Here is a 19,022-nt window from a genome sequence, read left to right on the forward strand (position 1 = left end):
TGAACATCTTTTTCAGCTCATTCGTGTTTCACTTCTACAAATTCGTCGCGAGGGTGACGACAGATTTATACCATACCGTTTCTTAATGCGCTCGTTAATGCACATTATTTCGCTGATAACTATCGATCTCGCCTCTCTATGCCACAATTCGGCATATCAGTGTGAAAGACACTACTAATAAAGTATAACTGGAGGTTGCGGATAAATGGTGTTACCGAAAAGAGTGACCTGAATCTGGATATTGATGAAGATGAGCCAAAGACTTATAAAATAGAGGAGAGCAAACGGTTTATTAAGTGTTGTCGCAAGTGCGTAGCGACGGGTAAGACTAGAGTCGAAGCATCCAGTAGTCTTGAATTGTCTCCTTATTTTTGTAGGCTGGATGAACTCACTTCCGATGACTTTTGCAACGTATACAATATGCCGCAGAATGGAAATCAATACCGCATTCTCCTGTAATGCCATTATCTCTTGATTTTCCACATTCGATTAATGAAAACTTCTCCGCAATATTGTAAATATCATTTTACAAATGTATTTGTTCAGCGTAAGCCGCATGATCGTGATGTCACATGTTAAACTCATTTGTACAGGATGTGATGGCCATAACGAGTTATTAACAAGTAAAAACAATTTAGTATTGACGTTTCTTGAACTCCGGAATATACCGAATCTATTAGCAAGCATGAAATTTGAAAGAAAAATGAGAACCTATTCGTAATAAGAATAACATCTCGGACGATTTTAGTAGATATAGACGGAACACAAACCCATGGTACAAATTTCCACCGGTGTGTTCAGTGTGGCTCATCAAACTTTTAACATACCTTTTCCTTTTTGCTGACGAGCAGCTTATACTTTAGTACGTGAATACTGTAAAGTAATAACTTATATAGTACAACTAGTGATATGGTCAAAGCTGTCAAAATCGCAGCAGAAATTAAAAAAATCAAGTCCATATCTTGCCGCTGGTACCAGGGATCGTCGGCTGTCGTCGAATGGAGATGAGGAGCACCTTTGTGACGTATCACGTGTTCCGTCCACCAAACCGCGTTTTCCAACGAATCGTACGGCTTGTCTTCCATCAAATCCCGCAATTTCAACATTCGCTGCTTGTAGCTGAAAACGATTGACGGGATTAAAATCCGTACGACTACTTCCGCAGTTGAATGACAAATTTTACCGACTATGAAACACGTTGTGCTCACCTGCCGTCGAGCACAACGGATTGAATCGCTTCTAGTAAACCCGTCCTGTTCACAGTGAGGATTTCTAACTTTGTTCCAACGCCAAGGGACACCATTTTATTGACATGTGTATCCTGATCGGCAAATACTGGCAACCCGATCACAGGAACAACGTGAGAAATCGCCTCTTCTGTACTCTGAAGTCCTCCTTGGTATATGAAAGCTTTGATATTGGGATGCGCTGAACAAACAAAGTAGTCTAAGATATTGAATGAATCTTTGTTTCTTTTTCAATATCGTCAAGTCGTTAAAAAATCAGACTAAATTAAAGTTATTTCACTTCAGTGATATTCGTAAATTGTATATTGTTGTATGGAAGTTGAGAAATTACAATATTTCAAGAGGAAGAATAAATTGCTTGTGGTTCGGCACCATATCGATTATGTGATTGGGAAAAACTAAACTCCTGAAAGCAAAGTCTACTTCGTTGGAAATAATTAATTGTCAAAAAAAAATCAGTATCAAAATAGCATCCGTACAGACAGTATCGATATTATATCAAAGGATTTCATAAAATAACCTCGTAAACACCGTTTCATGTCGCTGAAAGATGATTATTGTCAAATCATTATCTATTGTTGATAATCAAAGCTAGAATCTTTGTCTCCAAACCTAATTTCTTCCATCCATTCAATGTATTAGTTTTAAAGGTAATTATAATTCTGACCAGGATAAAACGCTAAAAGGAGTAAAAACCTGCAATGAATTTCAAATCAAGTTATGACAACGTATTTCGAGTGGGGTTAAGTCATTCACAAGCCTGTTAGAAGCCTATACCTCTATAATCGGAACGAACTACCAATGAGATCCAGTCATCCTTACCTAAGATGGATTGCTGCGGAGCCCACTTCATGATTATTACGTTATCTGGCTGGCCGATGAGGATATCATCTTCGAATTTCCAAATGACGGTGTAGGGTAGTTTCGAAAAGGCTGCCAGAAATTCTCCCCGAGTTTCATCACTCAACATGACGCTCCTGACGTTCGTGCCAAGGCTCATGTATATGAAGCCTTGCGTCGCTTCATCCAATATTCTCTGAAGGTGCTACGCCGAAAAAATAGAATAAAGTCCCACTTGTCAATATCCTATTGGAATTATAGACCGGTTGAAATATCTTTGCAACGATACCTTCGACAGCGGCTCAATCTGCTTTGAGACGTGAAATCCACCGATGTCTATGATCTTGGGTATATTTGGTTTCACAAACGAAATCGGTGCTTGCTGATTGACGAAAACCAAACTAACGTTATTTTCGATGTCTGCAACATCAGGGATGCCGCGTCCGAAATATTTCTCCGCGATCGCCTGCTGCCTTGGCAAATAATCGGTTCTGTAAAAGTGCACGAATCTCCACGCGTGCACAAAGTTCTGCAGCCTTTGCCAAAACGACAATCTCCCGAGCTCTTTTATCTCGGCATCCCAATGAGCTGGATGAGATGGCATGATAGGATTGCCGATGCCATACTGCATTTGAAGAGGCAAACCTAAAGATGTCATGCCTGCAAAATATAATACAGACGGTTTTATTGTCGAATAGATTAACCAGAAATCGTAGACAAGTATCGTTGAACCTTTTCGGGAACATCGATTACGGCGAATATCGGTAATTAGGACACGTTAAATTCAGTCAAATCGTAATAAAAATTACTTGCCTATGATCGGAACATCAAATTGTTTGGCGAGAGGTAGAAAGGCAGGCCAATACAGCATCTCAATTAATAACAAGTCAAACTTCTCCCCACTGTTGGTTGAAAACAACTTTTTCACTTCTGGGAGACTGAAAATTCTTTCAGTTATCAGTACTAACCGCGGAACCAAGTTATAGATCAATTCAAACCATGTCTCTTTTTTTCGACTTGCTATCCAATCGACTTCTCCATTGAAGTACTCGTATAAAAAGTTCACATCTATCTCCGTGTAGTTCTGTAGGGTTGGATCGTTGAGTGGGTCTGTCGTTATAACAACAAGCTCGTGTCCGCGTTCTCTCAAAGCCATGGTCAGCCCTCGGAATACGACTTGATGGCTGAATGACGGCGTCGGAAATATTCCCAGTATTCTCGATGCATATCCCTGATGCAAAACACATGCGACTAGGATCAGTGCAGCGGATACAAAACAACGTGACATTTTCGTCAATTAGAATTACTCACAGCCCAGTTCACTGAGTAACGTTTCGAAGTCCGGAGCTCACTGTTTAATTGGGTCGGATAAACGACATCGAATCAAGTACACTTCCCACCGCGAGCTTATAAGGAAGCATGAGACGGCATTTTCATCATTTTATCTGTCGGAGTCTCATTAACATATATTTTATACATGGTTGTGCACGTGCCTTGAGATGTTTGAGTATATTTTTTCTTCAGTTATTTATCAGGCTGATCTTCATGCTTTTTTTGCAGAGATGGCTAGAAGTTCGTAATGAACATGACGCTGTGTAAAAATCAGCGTGATTACGTAAAACTAATTGTAAGTCGATCGCATGATTTCATTTTGTTTAATGAACAGTCTCAGAACTTTGTCGAGGGTATTTGCTTGCTTGGTATGGAGTATGGATGACTGCGCACAAGAACTCGTTATTCAGTTTTTGGTGATAGTGAAAGATCATTATCCATACGTTTGTGATAGCCATTTCTTTATTCAACCTGAATCGCTCTTGTCACAGTATTCTCTGGTAGCGCATTGCACACGACATTGCGAATTTCCAACATTTTCTTAACACTCGAGGACACGATTTTATGGACTTGTGTGTACTGATCAGTCATTACGGGCAATCCGATCTTTGGAACAGTGTGAAGAACTGCTTTCTCTGTGCTGTCGACTCTTCCTTCGTACATGAAAGATTTTATATTCCGATGCGCTGAACAGACAATAGTAAAGATATGAAATAAATTTCTTGGTAATCATTCGTTTTTGAACCATTTCAAATATGGGACAAGATAATATGATATGTACCGAAATTTCTCACAATGTTGTAGTTGGTAGGAGTACTAGTGTAGTATTGTTGATATCTGTTTAATTATTACATGGGACAAATTGTCTTGGGGTTTGATGGGTACGAGAAGGTTTAGGGAGAGGGAGAACACACGCATTGCATTGATCATAATGTAATTATTTCTTTATAAAAAATCGATTCTCAACAATAATGATGAGCAGAAATGCCATTACTTAAAACCACAGATAGAATTGTCAATGATTCAGAACAACATGTTGCTAAAACAGGTGATACCTTAACTTTGATGGACCATTATTAATTACCGATAACAGAAGCAACAATCTGCATATGCGTATCTAATTTTTTAATTAATTTAAAAATCTCACGACCAGAATCAGTGCAATCGCAATCAAATGACGCGACATTTTCTTTCACTATAAATTATTGTATCGGTGCGACGTACCGTCCACACAGCTCGTCAGGTTCTGAGCAACTTTCAGTACGTCTACATCTTCGCTATTCAGCGGGGAGGTTTCTGAAATATTGTGAAAATAGTTTCGCGAAGACTAATTTGGCATTGTATTTGCGAAACATTATTATTTCTACTCAGGCATCAGGTCTACGTGATATTTTATCAGCTACGAAAACGAAACATGAAACACAACAGGAAATGTCAAATAAACCGTGTATTGTATAAAGTCGGTGTCGAATGTGTGCTGATATTTCCAACACCATTTACTTGGCAACTCTTTGAATTACGTATGTGCTCAATTATCGGATAGACATTAGATTCCTGTTGGATACTTTGGGGTATTTGATTCACACCGTGGCACTCAGTTTTAATATCTATTTTACACAAATGTCTTTCGGAAAATACCTACTGCGACAGAGTCTCAGAAGTAATCTAACGTACTTTGTTTTTTTTGCCAACTAATTTCCGATTATGGTTTAGCAAATGGACACTGTGTACCAACACCTTGTATAATACAACTAGTGCTATAATAGATACTATCCAAATTGTGGTAGAGATAACGAAAATTAGGTCCATATCTTGCTGTTGGTACCAGGGATCGTCTGCTGTCGTCGAATGGAGATGAGGAGCACCTTTGTGACGTATCACGTGTTCCGTCCACCAAACCGCATTCTCCAACGAATCGTACGGGTTGTCTCTCATCAAATCCCGCAATTTCAACATTCGTTGCTTGTAGCTGAAAATGATATACAGGATTAAAATCCATACGACTATTTCCGCAGTTAAATGACAAATTTTAACGACTATGAAACACGTTGTGCTCACCTGCCGTCAAGCACAATGGTGTTAATCGCATCCACTAAATCTATCCTGTTGAGAGTAAGGATTTCCAACTTCTTTCCAACACCCAAGGACACCATTTTATTGACTTGTGTATCCTGATCGGCAAATACTGGCAACCCGATCACAGGAACAACGTGAGAAATCGCCTCTTCTGTACTCTGAAGTCCTCCTTGGTATATGAAGGCTTTTATATTGGGATGCGCTAAAGGGACATTCATAGAGAACATTGAATGAAAATTTTGCAAGTTACTCTTCCCCATTGCTCTGTTCAGATTAAATTTATGATTTCAGCATCTATCGCAGTGGAATTTTATGTTGTTCCTAGTATTCGTAGTACAGTTATTTGTAATTTGGGGCTTGGTAACACGTGAGCCAGTTAGTTGGAGAAACTCAGTATCAGTTACTTGTAACAGTCGAGTATATAATCCAAGGAATCATATACATTGAATTAGCACACCCACTTTCAAGATATTGAATTTCGTTTGATTGAGATTTAATCGCTCTTTGATTGCTGTTTCTTGCTTTATTCTCGCTTTATTGTTTTTTTTTTTTTTTTTTGTTCAACAATCACAATAGGCCACGCATGGTCGGGAACTCATCCTAACGGCTCCAGAGGGCTTTGAATCGCCTCAGACCCAACGTTTCATTCGGCCGTAGACAACATTACAGAGTTGCTGTGTAATATAAACAAAAGGATAAACTTTGCAGTGGAAATAATAACAAGACAATTTCGAGTACCTGTAAACAGATTTAAAAAAAAGTGATGGAAAACTAAAACCTCGTGTGTACATGTCCGCAGTAATGGGGTGTAAATGATTTGTTTGAAGACATGAAATTCTGTTCAAGATTACAGAAAATTGATTGAAAATTGATGGAAAAGTTGATTTCACAAAAGAACTTTGTTTTGTAACGTTGTGATATTGTTTACTGCTGAAGAAAACGTTGGATCAAAAACGATCGCATCTGATTTGTGACACTACGAACAAACGCGTGGAACCAAATCCTTCAAAGCCCTCCAGAACCGTTAGAATAAGTTTCCGACCGTGGGTGTCCTATCTCAAAATGCTAGCCGAGGCAGCCTCTACATACCTTAGAAATTTGTGCGGAGTTGAAATATACACCCTGTATATCCTTAAATTTACAACAGAGTCTCTCACTTAGATTCTCACAATGGACAGTAGAGTAATTTCTTTCTCTTTTAGATAAGCGATTATTGCACATACAAGGAAACATCCCTAGCGTATTGAGCGGAAAAAATCGGGTCCAGTTCGTTTTTCAAACATCATCGAATTACTTAAATTCTTGTCTCTGACCGTAGCAGGAGTGAGTTTTTTGAGTAGGAGTGTGAATAGAAAAATCAAACGGGTGTTATACGAAGGTGAATTGCCGAGAAATAAAATCCCGTGCATTGTGCATTTCCAAAATCACAATTCGAGGTTACGAGGGTGGATTTTTTTAAGATCGATTTGCGGCTGGTCATTGTTTTCTCGTCGGGGATGGATTTTACAAAGCAAGGGGGTAAACAAAAAAATTAGGGTTGCCGGATTACTTGAGGAAATAAAAAAGAAAAATAATATGGTGTCTTTTTTTTATCGGTACCCGTTCTCAATTTATCACTGCGGCGCTGTTCACGTTTTTGATTGCTAGCAGCACCACAAATTAATATTTTGACAATGGGTGTACTAATTTAGTGGACCTCGAAGAATTTTGCAATTTTCGTCTTTCCGGGAATATATAATTATGACGTTGTTCGTGAACCTAAGTATTCCATTACGTGAAATATATATGCTAAGTCATAGAAATTTTGAAAAAGAATGAGAAATCAAGTGTTGGCTGGCCGAATTGACAAGCATTCATAAAACGAAATGTCAATGAGATCCAGACGTACCTAAGATGGACTGTTGCGGAGCCCACTTCATGATTATCACGTTGTCTGGTCGGCCAGGAAGAACCTCATTTTCAAATTTCCAAATAACGATGTAGGGCAGTTTTGAAAACGCGGCAAGAAATTCTTCCCTGGTTTCGTTACTCAACATGACGCTCTTGACGTTCGTTCCAAGGCTCATGTATACGAAGCCTTGCGTCGCAGCGTCCAAAGTCTTCTGAAGGTTCTGTGCCCAAAAACGGGGTGATATTACGATCGATCAATTGATGTTTTATAAAAATGACGAAGCATTTGAAATGTATTGAGAATTATACCTTTGACAGCGGTTCAATTTTCTTGGAGATATGAAATCCACCGATGTCTATGATTTTAGGAATGTTTGGCCTGACGAACGAAATCGCTGCCTGCTGATTGATAAAAATCAAACTAACATTTCTCTCAATATCAGCAATATCAGGAAGTTCAGTTCCAAAATATTTTCTAGAAATTTCCTGATGTCCCCGCAAATAAACGGTTCTGTAATAATACAAAAATCTCCAAGCGTACACGAAGTTTTGTAACCGTTGCCAAAGCGACAATTTTCCCAGCGCTTTTATCTCAGTGTCCCAATGCGCCGGATCAGATGGCATTATGGGATTGCCGATGCCGTAATGCATTTGAAGAGGCAGCCCGAACGATGTCATACCTTCGTAACACGTGAAAAATAGTTTTACAATTTCATTTATCGTAACGGGTGTGTAATGATCGTTAAACCGTTGCATGTACCGTAATTTAAGAAATCGTTCCAACTCGCAAAGAAGGTATGCCAGGTCGATATCTCCGATTTGATTTCTTTCCTAATATGTCATAGTAGACTGAAAACTGAGCAACATGTATTTTTTTCTATCTTTCACTAAACGCCTTAAGGGGATCAAACCACCCTCCACAGTAAGGCATGTCAAGGGACGATTTGGCCGTTTTTTTTTTGTTTTTTTTTTTTTTATTGAGAAAATGACATTCTTTATTTCTAATTATGAGAAAAATTTTCCAGTTGGATTGGTTAAAAAATGTTATGTTCTTGTGGGTGAAACTGCCGAATCGCTCCTTGACATGTTTTACGTTGGAGGGTAGTTTCACTCCCTCAAAGTGTTCAATGGAAGATAAAAAAAAAAAATATATATATATGTATCGCTCAGTTTTTAGTCCACTATAACATATTATAAAAGAAATGAAATCGGAGAGATCTACCCGTGATAGCTTCCTTGTCAGAAAGTAAGTTTTACTTTAATCAGTGCGTAAATATTCACTAAAATCGTTGTACCTGCGCTGATTTGACAATAAGTAATTGACTTCGCTTTATCGCAGATGATAACCATTAACTTGATGATAGAAATCGCTCACCTATAACTGGAACATCGAAATATTTGGCGAAAGATAAAAAGCTTGGCCAATACAGCATCTCGATTATCAACAAGTCAAACTTCTCCCCACTGTTTGGTGAATACAACTTTTTCACATCCGGATGTTTGAGAACCCGTTCGGACATCGGTATAAACCTTGGCGCGACGGATTGGAACAATTCGTTCCACGTCACCTTGTGCCGAGTGGCAATCCAATCAACATCCTTGGTAAAGTCAGCGTACAGAAAGTTTATATCTATCTCCGTGTAATTCTTGAGGGTTGGATCGTTGATTGGGTCCGTGGTGATAACGACCAGCTCGTGGCCTCGCTCCCTCAGAGCCATGGTAAGCCCTCGAAATACGACTTGATGACTTAACGACGGCATTGGAAATATGCAGAGTATTCTTGAGGCACGTCCCTGATGCAAAACACCCGCGACCAGGATCAGTGCAGCGAAAATTGAACAACGCGACATGCTCGTTGATTCGAAATATATTCAGCTTGGTTGTTTAACTTGTGGTTCGGAGTCAGATGTTCGATATGTTCTATCGTGTCGACCACTATTGAGTTGGTTATAATCACTTTTATTTCCTACTCCAGTTTCCGAAGCATGAGACGTCATTATAAATTTACCATCTGGCGTTTTATTCTGATAAGTATAATAATTTCACAGTTATATACCAGACTACGTTTGCACAGATAGATAACAGGCAATTTGCAATGAACATGTCATTACTTACCATGAATCAGCATGATTAAATACAACCAAGATGATTACATAATTCAAGTAAGTATCGTATAACTGTGAGCTTTTTCAAATGATCAGCTCATTTCGCACAATTTTTTAAAGCTTGCACACAATAACTTTTCGTTCGGTAATTGAAAAACTCGAAAAATTATTACTCACAGGTATTTGATAACTATTCCATCTTTCGACTTAAATCCTTTTATTAATGTAATTCTAAAGTTATGCGTATTGCAAATTACATTTCATCCTGACAATGATGAAAAATCACAACGCTTATTTACATAATAATCAACGTCGGTATTAGGAATTTCAATGGTCCATGATGAAAAATTTCGTCACAAACCTACTGCAGTGATATATTGCGATGAAGAAATCAACACGTCTTTTCTTTTTTGCTGATCATCTGCCAATTGTGGATAAGCAAATGAATACAGTAAGCCATTAACTTATATACTACAACTGCTGATATACTTAGAGCCGTCAGAATCGCTGTGGTGATAATAAAAATTATATCCATATCTTGTCGCTGATACCAGGGATCGTCGGCTATCGTAGAGTGCAGATGAGGGGCACCCTTGTGACGTATCACGTGTTCCGTCCACCAAACCGCGTTCTCCAACGAATCGTACGGCTTGTCTTCCATCAAATCCCGCAATTTCAACATTCGCTGCTTGTAGCTGAAAACGATTGACGGGATTAAAATCCGTACGACTACTTCCGCAGTTGAATGACAAATTTTACCGACTATGAAACACGTTGTGCTCACCTGCCGTCGAGCACAACGGATTGAATCGCTTCTAGTAAACCCGTCCTGTTCACAGTGAGGATTTCTAACTTTGTTCCAACGCCAAGGGACACCATTTTATTGACATGTGTATCCTGATCGGCAAATACTGGCAACCCGATCACAGGAACAACGTGAGAAATCGCCTCTTCTGTACTCTGAAGTCCTCCTTGGTATATGAAGGCTTTGATATTGGGATGCGCTGAACAGAGGTTCATAAAGACATTAAATGAAATTCATATCGAATTTATAAGAGATTTGGGCGTCTATTAGTAATAAAATTGGAAGTCGCTTCTTTTTGAATTTTTTGACGGGAAAAGTCAGAGAATTTGATTGAAATTGTCGCTATCCTGGTATAGGAATACTGAATTCTGACGTTAGTCGTTATCCTACGTATTTTGTTATGTGGAATGAGACAGGTTTCTGTTTTTTTTTTGTTTTTTTTCTACTTCAATATTTCCCAACGTCTTTTGTAGTCCATCTAAAATATTTTTCAAATCACAGAAATATTGAGAAAGAATTAGAAGTCAAGTTTGTTGTAAGAATTAATATGCGTGAAGAGAACAAAATGCCAATTAGATCCATTCATCCTTACCTAAGATGGATTGCTGCGGAGCCCACTTCATGATTATTACGTTATCTGGCTGGCCGATGAGGATATCATCTTCGAATTTCCAAATGACGGTGTAGGGTAGTTTCGAAAAGGCTGCCAGAAATTCTTCCCTTGTTTCATCACTCAACATGACGCTCTTGACGTTCGTTCCAAGGCTCATGTATATGAAGCCTTGCGTCGCTTCATCCAATATTCTCTGAAGGTGCTACGCCGAAAAAATAGAATAAAGTTCCACTTGTCAATATTCTATTGGAATTATAGACCGGTTGAAATATCTTTGCAACGATACCTTCGACAGTGGCTCAATCTGCTTTGAGACGTGAAATCCACCGATGTCTATGATCTTGGGTATATTTGGTTTCACAAACGAAATCGGTGCTTGCTGATTGACGAAAACCAAACTAACGTTATTTTCGATGTCTGCAACATCAGGGATGCCGCGTCCGAAATATTTCTCCGCGATCGCCTGCTGCCTTGGCAAATAATCGGTTCTGTAAAAGTGCACGAATCTCCACGCGTGCACAAAGTTCTGCAGCCTTTGCCAAAACGACAATCTCCCGAGCTCTTTTATCTCGGCATCCCAATGAGCTGGATGAGATGGCATGATAGGATTGCCGATGCCATACTGCATTTGAAGAGGCAAACCTAAAGATGTCATGCCTGCAAAATATAATACAGACGGTTTTATTGTCGAATAGATTAACCAGAAATCGTAGACAAGTATCGTTGAACCTTTTCGGGAACATCGATTACGGCGAATATCGGTAATTAGGACACGTTAAATTCAGTCAAATCGTAATAAAAATTACTTGCCGATGATGGGAACATCAAATTGTTTGGCGAGAGGTAGAAAGGCGGGCCATACAAGCATCTCAATTATTAACAAGTCAAACTTTTCCCCGCTTTCTGGTGAATATAACCTTTTAACTTCAGGGTGGTTAAGAACTCGTTCAGTCATTGGTATAAGTCTTGGAAATATGTCGTGGCACAATCCAAGCCATGTCCTCTTTTTTCGGGTTGCAATCCAGTCTACATCTTCATTAAAGTCCTCGTATAGAAAGTTCACATTAATCTCCGTGTAGTTCTTCAGGGTTGGATCGTTGATCGGGTCGGTAGTGATGACAACGAGTTCGTGACCTCGCTCTCTGAGAGCCACGGTCAGCCCTCGAAATACGATTTGATGACTGATCGAAGGGAACGGAAAGATTCCAAGTATTCTCGATGCATATCCCTGCTGCAAAACACCAGCGACTAGGATCAGCGTAACGGATATTAAACAACCCGACGTCATTGCCAATTCGAAATACCCAACAGCGTGGTTCACTGACTAAGCTTTCGGAGTAATAAGCTCGCTATTATATCGTGTTAACCAGCAAAACAATTTCCAATCACTGGAATTTCTTAACCAAGAAATTATGTGAAAGCATGAGACGGCATTTTCATCGTTTTATGTATCATCGTGTTACAGACATGTACGCGTTGTTATTCACAGCCGTTCCAAGGACCACGTTCTGGTCTAGATAACGTCGAGAAAAGAGGCGTTAGTGTAAGATGATTAAATGCCGTTGCATACTCATGACAACCTCGTACGAACACGCCATTTGCGAAGTTTGAATACATTTTCCCTAGTCACGTATTATGTTACTTCTTGCACTTCGAGATTGCTGGACATTCACAATGAGCGTGAAACTGTATACAAATTAGCATAATTTACTGAAATACAGTCGAATATATGACTTCGCATCGCACATTAAGTGGGGATATGACTTCAGTTACGGGTATTTGCACCTTTCGATATCCGAAGTTTAGATAATTGCGTAAACTTTTCGAGTGAACTAAATAGCAAAGTACGTGATATGATAATAACGATTGAAAACTTATAACCATTATTTATTGTATGTCAATGTATGTAGCTACTACGAGTTTTTATTTCAGAATAACAATTTACATGATCTTCTTAGCGCGACAATATCCGTAGAAGAATTTATCATGCTCTTTTTTTTTTGCTCATCAACCGCCGATTATCCTTGCTGCAGTTAATACTGTAGACCAATAACTTATACAAGACAAATAGTGTTATACTGAAGGCTATCCAAATCACGGTAGAAATAATGAAAATCAAGTCCATGTCCTGACGCTGATACCAGGGATCGTCGGCTGTCGTCGAATGGAGATGCGGAGCGCCCTTGTGACGTATCACGTGTTCCGTCCACCAAACCGCGTTCTTCAACGAATCGTACGGCTTGTCTTCCATCAAATCTCGTAATTTCAGCATTCGTTGCTTGTAGCTGCAAATGGTGAAAATAACTGAAATTCGTACGACTGCCTCTGCAGTCACGTGATGAATTTTAACGACCGTTAAACATATTGTGCATACTTGACGTCCGTTGTGACGGATCGAATCGCTTCCACCAAATCCATTCTGTTAAAAGTGAGAATCTCCAACTTTTTCCCAACGCCTAGGGACACCATTTTGTTCACGTGAGTGTACTGATCTCCCAAAGTTGGTAACCCGATTACTGGAACAGCGTAAGAAACTGCTTCCTCTGTGCTTTGGAGTCCTCCTTGGTATATGAAAGCTTTTATATTCGGATGCGCTGAACAGACAGTAATAAAGGTATCAAATCCAATGCCCGGACGTCATTCTTCTTCCTGCTTCGTTCTAGTTATCGGTAATATGATGCGTAAAAAAATTTCTCACGGTATAATAGGTGGTAGATGTACCAGTTACAGTATTATTAATAATTGTTAGTATAACCTGGAACCCAGTGTTATGGGAGTTGATGGGAGTAAGATACTTGAACAAGGAGGAAAATGTGTGCATTTATCGTGTGGTAATTATTTCTTGAAAAGGTTCAGTTGTCAACAATAATGAGAAGCAAAATTGGCACTATTAAAAATTAACGGCGTCATCATTGAGGATTTGAAATAAATTGACGCTTAACAATCGTGTCATGCTGCTGAAAGAGGTTGTCTCGTGACTTTTATTGTACCATTATCAGTTGCCGGTGACAAAAGCCACAACCTGCATCTACGTCTTCACCATCCATTCAATTCGACAGTTTTCAAAGCAATAGTTGCAACGCGTGTCAACTAATACTAATAACGTATCTTGAGTTCAGTTGCGTTTCTAAGCATCTAGTTGGAACCATCGAGTTCTCCAAATGAAATCAAACAGCACTGGAACCTTGTCATAGTTACCCAAAATAGTCTGCTGTGGGGCCCACTTCATGGTTATCACGTTGTCCGGTCGGCCAGGAAGAATATCCTCAAATTTCCAAATTACGATGTAGGGCAGTTGTGAAAACGCGGCAAGAAACTCTCCTCGCGTTTTATTACTCAACATGGTGCTTTTAAAGTTCGTTCCAAGGCTCATGTATATGAAGCCGTGCGTCGCTTCGTCCAAAGTCTTTTGAAGGTCCTAAGCCCAAGACAGAAAGGTTGAGCTTTCGCGATGATTACATTTTATTTTGTGATATCTTAGTATACGAATCGTTGGAAGGTTGAAATATCTCTACAACGATACCTGTGACAGAGTCTCAATATGCTTCGAGACATGAAATCCACCGATATTGATGATCTTGGGAACGTTTGGACTCACAAACGAAATCGGTGCTTGCTGATTGACGAAAACGAGGCTAATATTTTTTTCCATATCAGCAATATCAGGAATGTCATTTCCAAAATATTTCCTCGCAATCATTTGTTGCCTGGGCAAACAATCCGTTTCGATAAAATGCACTAATCTCCACGCGTACACAAGGTTCCACAACCTTTGCCAAAGAGACAATTTTCCCAGCACTTTTATCTCAGCGTCCCAGTGCACCGGATGAGAAGGCATTACTGGATTTCCAATTCGATGTTGTAAGTGAAGAGATAGACCGAAAGATGATATACCTTTGTGACATGTAATAGGTAAGTTTACATTTGGATCTATCACAAGCCATGGATAATTATCGCTAAACCGTTGCACGTACAGCAATTGCACCGTGTGTCAAGACTCGAACCATGAGTTTTGCAATTAGTGCAAACACAACTACTCGAATGGCTGTACGCACAATAATTCGACGACACTTGCTTTATTCGTTATTGTTTGACAATGATCTCCAGGTAACTATGAGAATGGAATTGCAGGTGAAAATTACTTACCAATAACTGGAACGTCGAATCGTTTGGCTAGAGGTAAAAGGGCTTGCCAAAAAAGCATCTCAATTATCAACAAATCAAACTTTTCTCCACTGTTCGGTGCATACACTTTTTTCACAACTGAATGACTTAGGATGCGTTGGCTCATCAGCATGAACTTCTCTGCTAAGTCCTGCACTTTTTCGAGCCACGTTGTCTTATTTGGAGGTAAAACGCAATTCACAATTTTATTTGCCTCCTCATAAAGAGAATGTACATCTATTTCCGTGTAATTCTTAAGGGTTGGATCGTTGATTGGGTCCGGGGTGATAACGACGAGCTCGTGGCCTCGCTCCCTCAGAGCCAGAGTCAGTTGACGATATACGAATTGATGACTGATCGAAGTGGCAGGAAACACACCTAATATTCTCGACGCGAATCCTTGTTGACAAATTATTACGACTAGAATCACCGTAATTAAATGACGCGACATTTTTGTTCACTGTTAATTATACCAACGGTATGGCGCGGCGTACCGTTCGCACAACTCATCAGGTTCTAAGCAGCTTGTCGCTCATTTCAACTTTTTGTAGTGACAGAAACATTCGCACCACCTGACGAAAATATTTTCGAAATGTTGTAAAAATATTTGCACAAGAACACTTTGGCACTGTGCTTGTGAAACATTATTATCACTATCAAGGGATCAGGTCTACGTGATATTTTATTAGCTGCAAAAATAAAACAGAAAATACAACGCTTATAAAAACACAACTTCTTGCAGTACAGGAATGGTCAAATAAACTGTGTATTTCCATAAAGCCGGTGTCGAATGTGTGTTGATATTTCCAAAACCATTTATTTGGCAACTCTTTGAATTACGCGTATGTTCAATTATCGGATAGACATGAGATCCCTGTTAGAACCTTTCGAGTATTTGATTCACTTCGTGGTCGTCAGTTTTAATATCTATTTTATACAAATGTCTTTCGTCAACTATCTGCTGCAACAAAATCTTAGAAGTAATCTAACATACTTTGTCTTTTTGGTCAAACGGTAGATGATTGCGGTTTAGCAAACGGACACTGTGAACCAATACTTTGTACAGTACAACTAGTGCTGTAATCAGAGCTATCGAAATCACAGATGAAATGATAAAAATCAAGTCCATGTCTTGCTGCTGATACCAGGGATCGTCGGCTGTCGTCGAATGGAGATGCGGAGCGCCTTTGTGACGTATCACGTGTTCCGTCCACCAAACCGCGTTCTCCAACGAATCGTACGGCTTGTCTTCCATCAAATCTCGTAATTTCAACATTCGTTCCTTGTAACTGGAAATCATTAACGTAATCGAAATCCGTAAGACTGATTCTGCAGTTGTCTAATAAATTTTAACGACCGTAAAACAAATTTTAAATACCTGCTGTCGGTTACGACGGATTCAATTGTTTCCACCAGATTCACCCTGTTTACGGTGAGAATTTCTAACTGCTTTCCAACACCGAGGGACACCATTTTATCGACTTGTGTGTCCTGATCGGCAAACACTGGTAGCCCAATCACCGGAACAGCGTAAGAAACTGCTTCCTCTGTACTCTGAAGTCCTCCTTGGTATATGAAAGCTTTTATATTCGGATGCGCTAAAATGAAAATGAGATGCGTGTTCTCGAAAAAGTGATCCGACCCTCGTACTATCACAAGTTGAGTAAATTTTTAGTCTTTTATCGATTTTTAACGTGTTTCATCTCGTTCGGCAGGAAGGCTGTTGTTGTTAGGTGGCGGAAGTTGTGGTGGAAAATTGTCCAGAAAAGCCTTTCAAATTATAGCGAAAAATAGGCTATCCTCGAAGTGATCGTAGTTCCCGAGGACTTGTGGCGTCGGAAAATATTTCGTCTGTCTTTTATCGCGGTCAAAATGAAAAAATAAATTCATTTCCAAAAATTCACAGTATCTGCAGATTGAAATTAGGCCATCAGTCATCTCATGTTCTAGTTAATAAACGGATTGTGAAATCACCTAGAATAGATTGCTGCGGTGCCCACTTTACGGTAAAAACATTGTCCGGTTTGTCCGGGAGAAAGTCATTCTCAAATTTCCAAATAACGATGTACGGGAGTTTTGAAAACGCGGCTATGAATTCGCCCCGCGTTTCTTTACTCAACGTTGCGCTCTTGACGTTCGATCCAAGGCTCATGTATATGAAGCCTTGCGTTGCTTCGTCCAAGGTCCTCTGAAGGTCCTGCAATAAAAAAGAATACGGTTACAATAGAAGTTTATAAACACGTGCCGATAATTTGCTTGATCCTCTAATGATTCAAACATTCCGAAAACCATACCTTCGATAAAGGCTCGCTCTGATTTGACACGTGAAACCCACCGATACCTACAATATTGGGAATGTTTGGTCTCACGAATGTAATCGGTGTCTGTTGATTCACGAAAACTAGGCTGATGTTTTTTTCAACGTCACCGATATCAGGAATATCATTTCCAAAGTATTTCCTCGCAATCTCTTGCTGTTTCTGCATGTAATCTGTTCTATACCAGTATAGAAATCTCCACGTTCGTACGAAGTTTTTCAACCTTTGCCAAAATGTTAGGTCTCCCAAAACCGCCGCACCGCAATCCCAATTTGATGGATGAGAAGCCATTATGGGATTCCCGATTCCGTATTGCATATAAACTGAGAGACTCAGAGACGCCATACCTTCATGAAATATAATCGATTGTTTGAGATTATATTTATAAATAATCGCAAGTCGTAAATAAACGTTTTCACATTGTTGCAGGTACATTAAATTGCAATACAATAAATGTCGTGACAAATTTTAACATAGTTATTATAATTTGAGCCCGTGACGTATTCAAGCTAGAATCATCGTACCTGAAATGATTTGATCATAAACTGACAAACCATACTGATTTCTAAATATTCCTACAGAATCTTGAAAGTAGGTCTAGATAAAAATTATTTTTATAATCATCACTTGCCCACCACTGGAACGTCGAATCGTTTTGCTAGGGGTAAATAGGCTGGCCAGTAAAGCATCTCAATTAACATCAAGTCAAACTTTTCCCCACTGTTCGGCGCATGAAGCTTTTGTACTTCCGAATGGCCAAGAGCGCCTTCGGTCATCATCATGAAGATTGGTGTGATTCTCCTTAGGACCCCAAGCCACGTGTCTTCATTCCGACCAGCGATCCAATCCGTCTCTTTATTGAAGATATCATACAGAAAGCTCACATCCACCTCCGTGTAGTTCTTCAGGGTCGGATCATTGATCGGGTTCGGAGTGACTACAACGAGTTCGTGACCTCGCTCCCTTAGCGCCAAAGTCAATCCCCTAAATACGACCTGATGACTCAACGAGGGCATCGGAAATATGCCGAGAATTCTCGCTGCGTATACTTGATGCAGATCACCGATCGCCAGGATCAGTGTAACCGATATTAAATACCGCAACATTATCGTCCGCCCGAAATAATCACACCGTGATTTTCCAACTACTGTCTTGGACTGCGAACGTAACTCTGAAAGCAATTCGTTATTTGCGGCGCGTACGCCACTTCGCATTGATCAATAAGTACTTATTTGTGAGCCCTTGCCACACAAATAACCATTTTACTTCACAGATTAGGTTAGGTTATCGCATTTGCGTTCAGATATCTCCAGGGCAAGCTGATTGTTTAGAGTGTGATTGCGATTGGTCCAAATGTTACTCCGTATCAATGATGATAAATACGTGTTCAGAAACGTTCGTGAAATATTCGATATTAAAAAAAAAAATTCGTAAACATCGTTAATGGATCTACTCGTATCGTGCATACGTGTGAGACACTGATGGTCCATACGACTGATAAATAATGAATATGTAATTTATAAATCGAGAATAATTATGAATAATCTCAGTTGTATATTTCACCTACAAGCTACAAGTCGTATGCTACCTCTTTTGCAAGTGTTCGTATTCCATTTTACTGTATTGGTTGCA

General features: G+C 39.5%; 5 protein-coding genes across 8 annotated transcripts in view; 1 reads left to right on the forward strand and 4 right to left on the reverse strand.

The window, feature by feature from the left end:
• Nucleotides 1-19,022, forward strand: part of LOC124223730 (hemolymph lipopolysaccharide-binding protein-like) — a 187,612-nt gene that overhangs the window by 109,768 nt on the left and 58,822 nt on the right. The window lies entirely within an intron of this gene.
• On the reverse strand, nt 511-3,828 carry LOC124223375 (UDP-glycosyltransferase UGT5-like). 3 transcript variants are annotated; one of them, XM_046635246.2, is made up of 6 exons: nt 3,399-3,544; nt 2,901-3,318; nt 2,377-2,747; nt 2,070-2,292; nt 1,209-1,428; nt 511-1,119 (listed from the first exon to the last, which is right to left on the reverse strand). In XM_046635246.2, the coding sequence occupies exons 2-6, from the start codon at nt 3,241-3,243 to the stop codon at nt 819-821; spliced, it is 1,458 nt and encodes a 485-aa protein (XP_046491202.1). In that variant the 5' UTR covers nt 3,244-3,318; nt 3,399-3,544; the 3' UTR covers nt 511-818. The 3 variants fall into 3 exon arrangements, with proteins under 3 accessions (XP_046491202.1, XP_046491201.1, XP_046491203.1); XM_046635245.2 differs by having other exon boundaries at nt 2,901-3,549; XM_046635247.2 differs by having other exon boundaries at nt 1,034-1,119; nt 1,188-1,428; nt 2,901-3,828.
• Nucleotides 4,396-9,535, reverse strand: LOC124223372 (UDP-glycosyltransferase UGT5-like). Its single transcript, XM_046635241.2, has 5 exons — nt 8,761-9,535; nt 7,695-8,065; nt 7,384-7,606; nt 5,478-5,697; nt 4,396-5,388 (listed from the first exon to the last, which is right to left on the reverse strand). The coding sequence occupies exons 1-5, from the start codon at nt 9,233-9,235 to the stop codon at nt 5,085-5,087; spliced, it is 1,593 nt and encodes a 530-aa protein (XP_046491197.1). The 5' UTR covers nt 9,236-9,535; the 3' UTR covers nt 4,396-5,084.
• On the reverse strand, nt 9,691-12,267 carry LOC124223371 (UDP-glycosyltransferase UGT5-like). Of its 2 annotated transcripts, none has more exons than XM_046635238.1 (5): nt 11,719-12,253; nt 11,195-11,565; nt 10,888-11,110; nt 10,275-10,494; nt 9,691-10,185 (listed from the first exon to the last, which is right to left on the reverse strand). In XM_046635238.1, the coding sequence occupies exons 1-5, from the start codon at nt 12,194-12,196 to the stop codon at nt 9,882-9,884; spliced, it is 1,596 nt and encodes a 531-aa protein (XP_046491194.1). In that variant the 5' UTR covers nt 12,197-12,253; the 3' UTR covers nt 9,691-9,881. The 2 variants fall into 2 exon arrangements, with proteins under 2 accessions (XP_046491194.1, XP_046491196.1); XM_046635240.2 differs by having other exon boundaries at nt 10,046-10,185; nt 10,254-10,494; nt 11,719-12,267.
• Nucleotides 12,847-18,537, reverse strand: LOC124223728 (uncharacterized). The gene is made up of 10 exons (XM_069137972.1): nt 18,022-18,537; nt 17,367-17,737; nt 17,047-17,269; nt 16,451-16,670; nt 16,067-16,361; nt 15,055-15,517; nt 14,432-14,802; nt 14,107-14,326; nt 13,283-13,502; nt 12,847-13,193 (listed from the first exon to the last, which is right to left on the reverse strand). The coding sequence occupies exons 1-10, from the start codon at nt 18,494-18,496 to the stop codon at nt 12,893-12,895; spliced, it is 3,159 nt and encodes a 1,052-aa protein (XP_068994073.1). The 5' UTR covers nt 18,497-18,537; the 3' UTR covers nt 12,847-12,892.

Source organism: Neodiprion pinetum, chromosome 7 (assembly GCF_021155775.2).
Source record: "Neodiprion pinetum isolate iyNeoPine1 chromosome 7, iyNeoPine1.2, whole genome shotgun sequence".
Classification (NCBI taxonomy): Eukaryota; Metazoa; Arthropoda; class Insecta; order Hymenoptera; family Diprionidae; genus Neodiprion; species Neodiprion pinetum.

Bases quoted from the DNA above. Each gene is read 5' to 3' on its own strand.
- LOC124223375 (XM_046635245.2), bottom strand. From the start codon at position 3,375: ATGTCACGTTGTTTTGTATCCGCTGCACTGATCCTAGTCGCATGTGTT. The intron at 2,748-2,900 runs GCAAGTAATTTT...TATATTTTGCAG, and splicing joins ATTTGATGTTCCGATCATAG to GCATGACATCTTTAGGTTTG. The intron at 1,120-1,208 runs GTGAGCACAACG...AATCGTTTTCAG, and splicing joins TCCGTTGTGCTCGACGGCAG to CTACAAGCAGCGAATGTTGA.
- LOC124223371 (XM_046635238.1), bottom strand. From the start codon at position 12,196: ATGACGTCGGGTTGTTTAATATCCGTTACGCTGATCCTAGTCGCTGGT. The intron at 11,111-11,194 runs GTATCGTTGCAA...TTTTCGGCGTAG, and splicing joins AGATTGAGCCACTGTCGAAG to CACCTTCAGAGAATATTGGA. The intron at 10,495-10,887 runs GTAAGGATGAAT...ACCTCTGTTCAG, and splicing joins TCCGCAGCAATCCATCTTAG to CGCATCCCAATATCAAAGCC.
- LOC124223372 (XM_046635241.2), bottom strand. From the start codon at position 9,235: ATGTCGCGTTGTTCAATTTTCGCTGCACTGATCCTGGTCGCGGGTGTT. The intron at 5,698-7,383 runs GTACGTCTGGAT...ATGTCCCTTTAG, and splicing joins TCCGCAACAGTCCATCTTAG to CGCATCCCAATATAAAAGCC. The intron at 5,389-5,477 runs GTGAGCACAACG...TATCATTTTCAG, and splicing joins ACCATTGTGCTTGACGGCAG to CTACAAGCAACGAATGTTGA.
- LOC124223728 (XM_069137972.1), bottom strand. From the start codon at position 18,496: ATGTTGCGGTATTTAATATCGGTTACACTGATCCTGGCGATCGGTGAT. The intron at 16,671-17,046 runs GTGATTTCACAA...TTTTCATTTTAG, and splicing joins ACCGCAGCAATCTATTCTAG to CGCATCCGAATATAAAAGCT. The intron at 13,503-14,106 runs GTAACTATGACA...CTGTCTGTTCAG, and splicing joins CCCACAGCAGACTATTTTGG to CGCATCCGAATATAAAAGCT.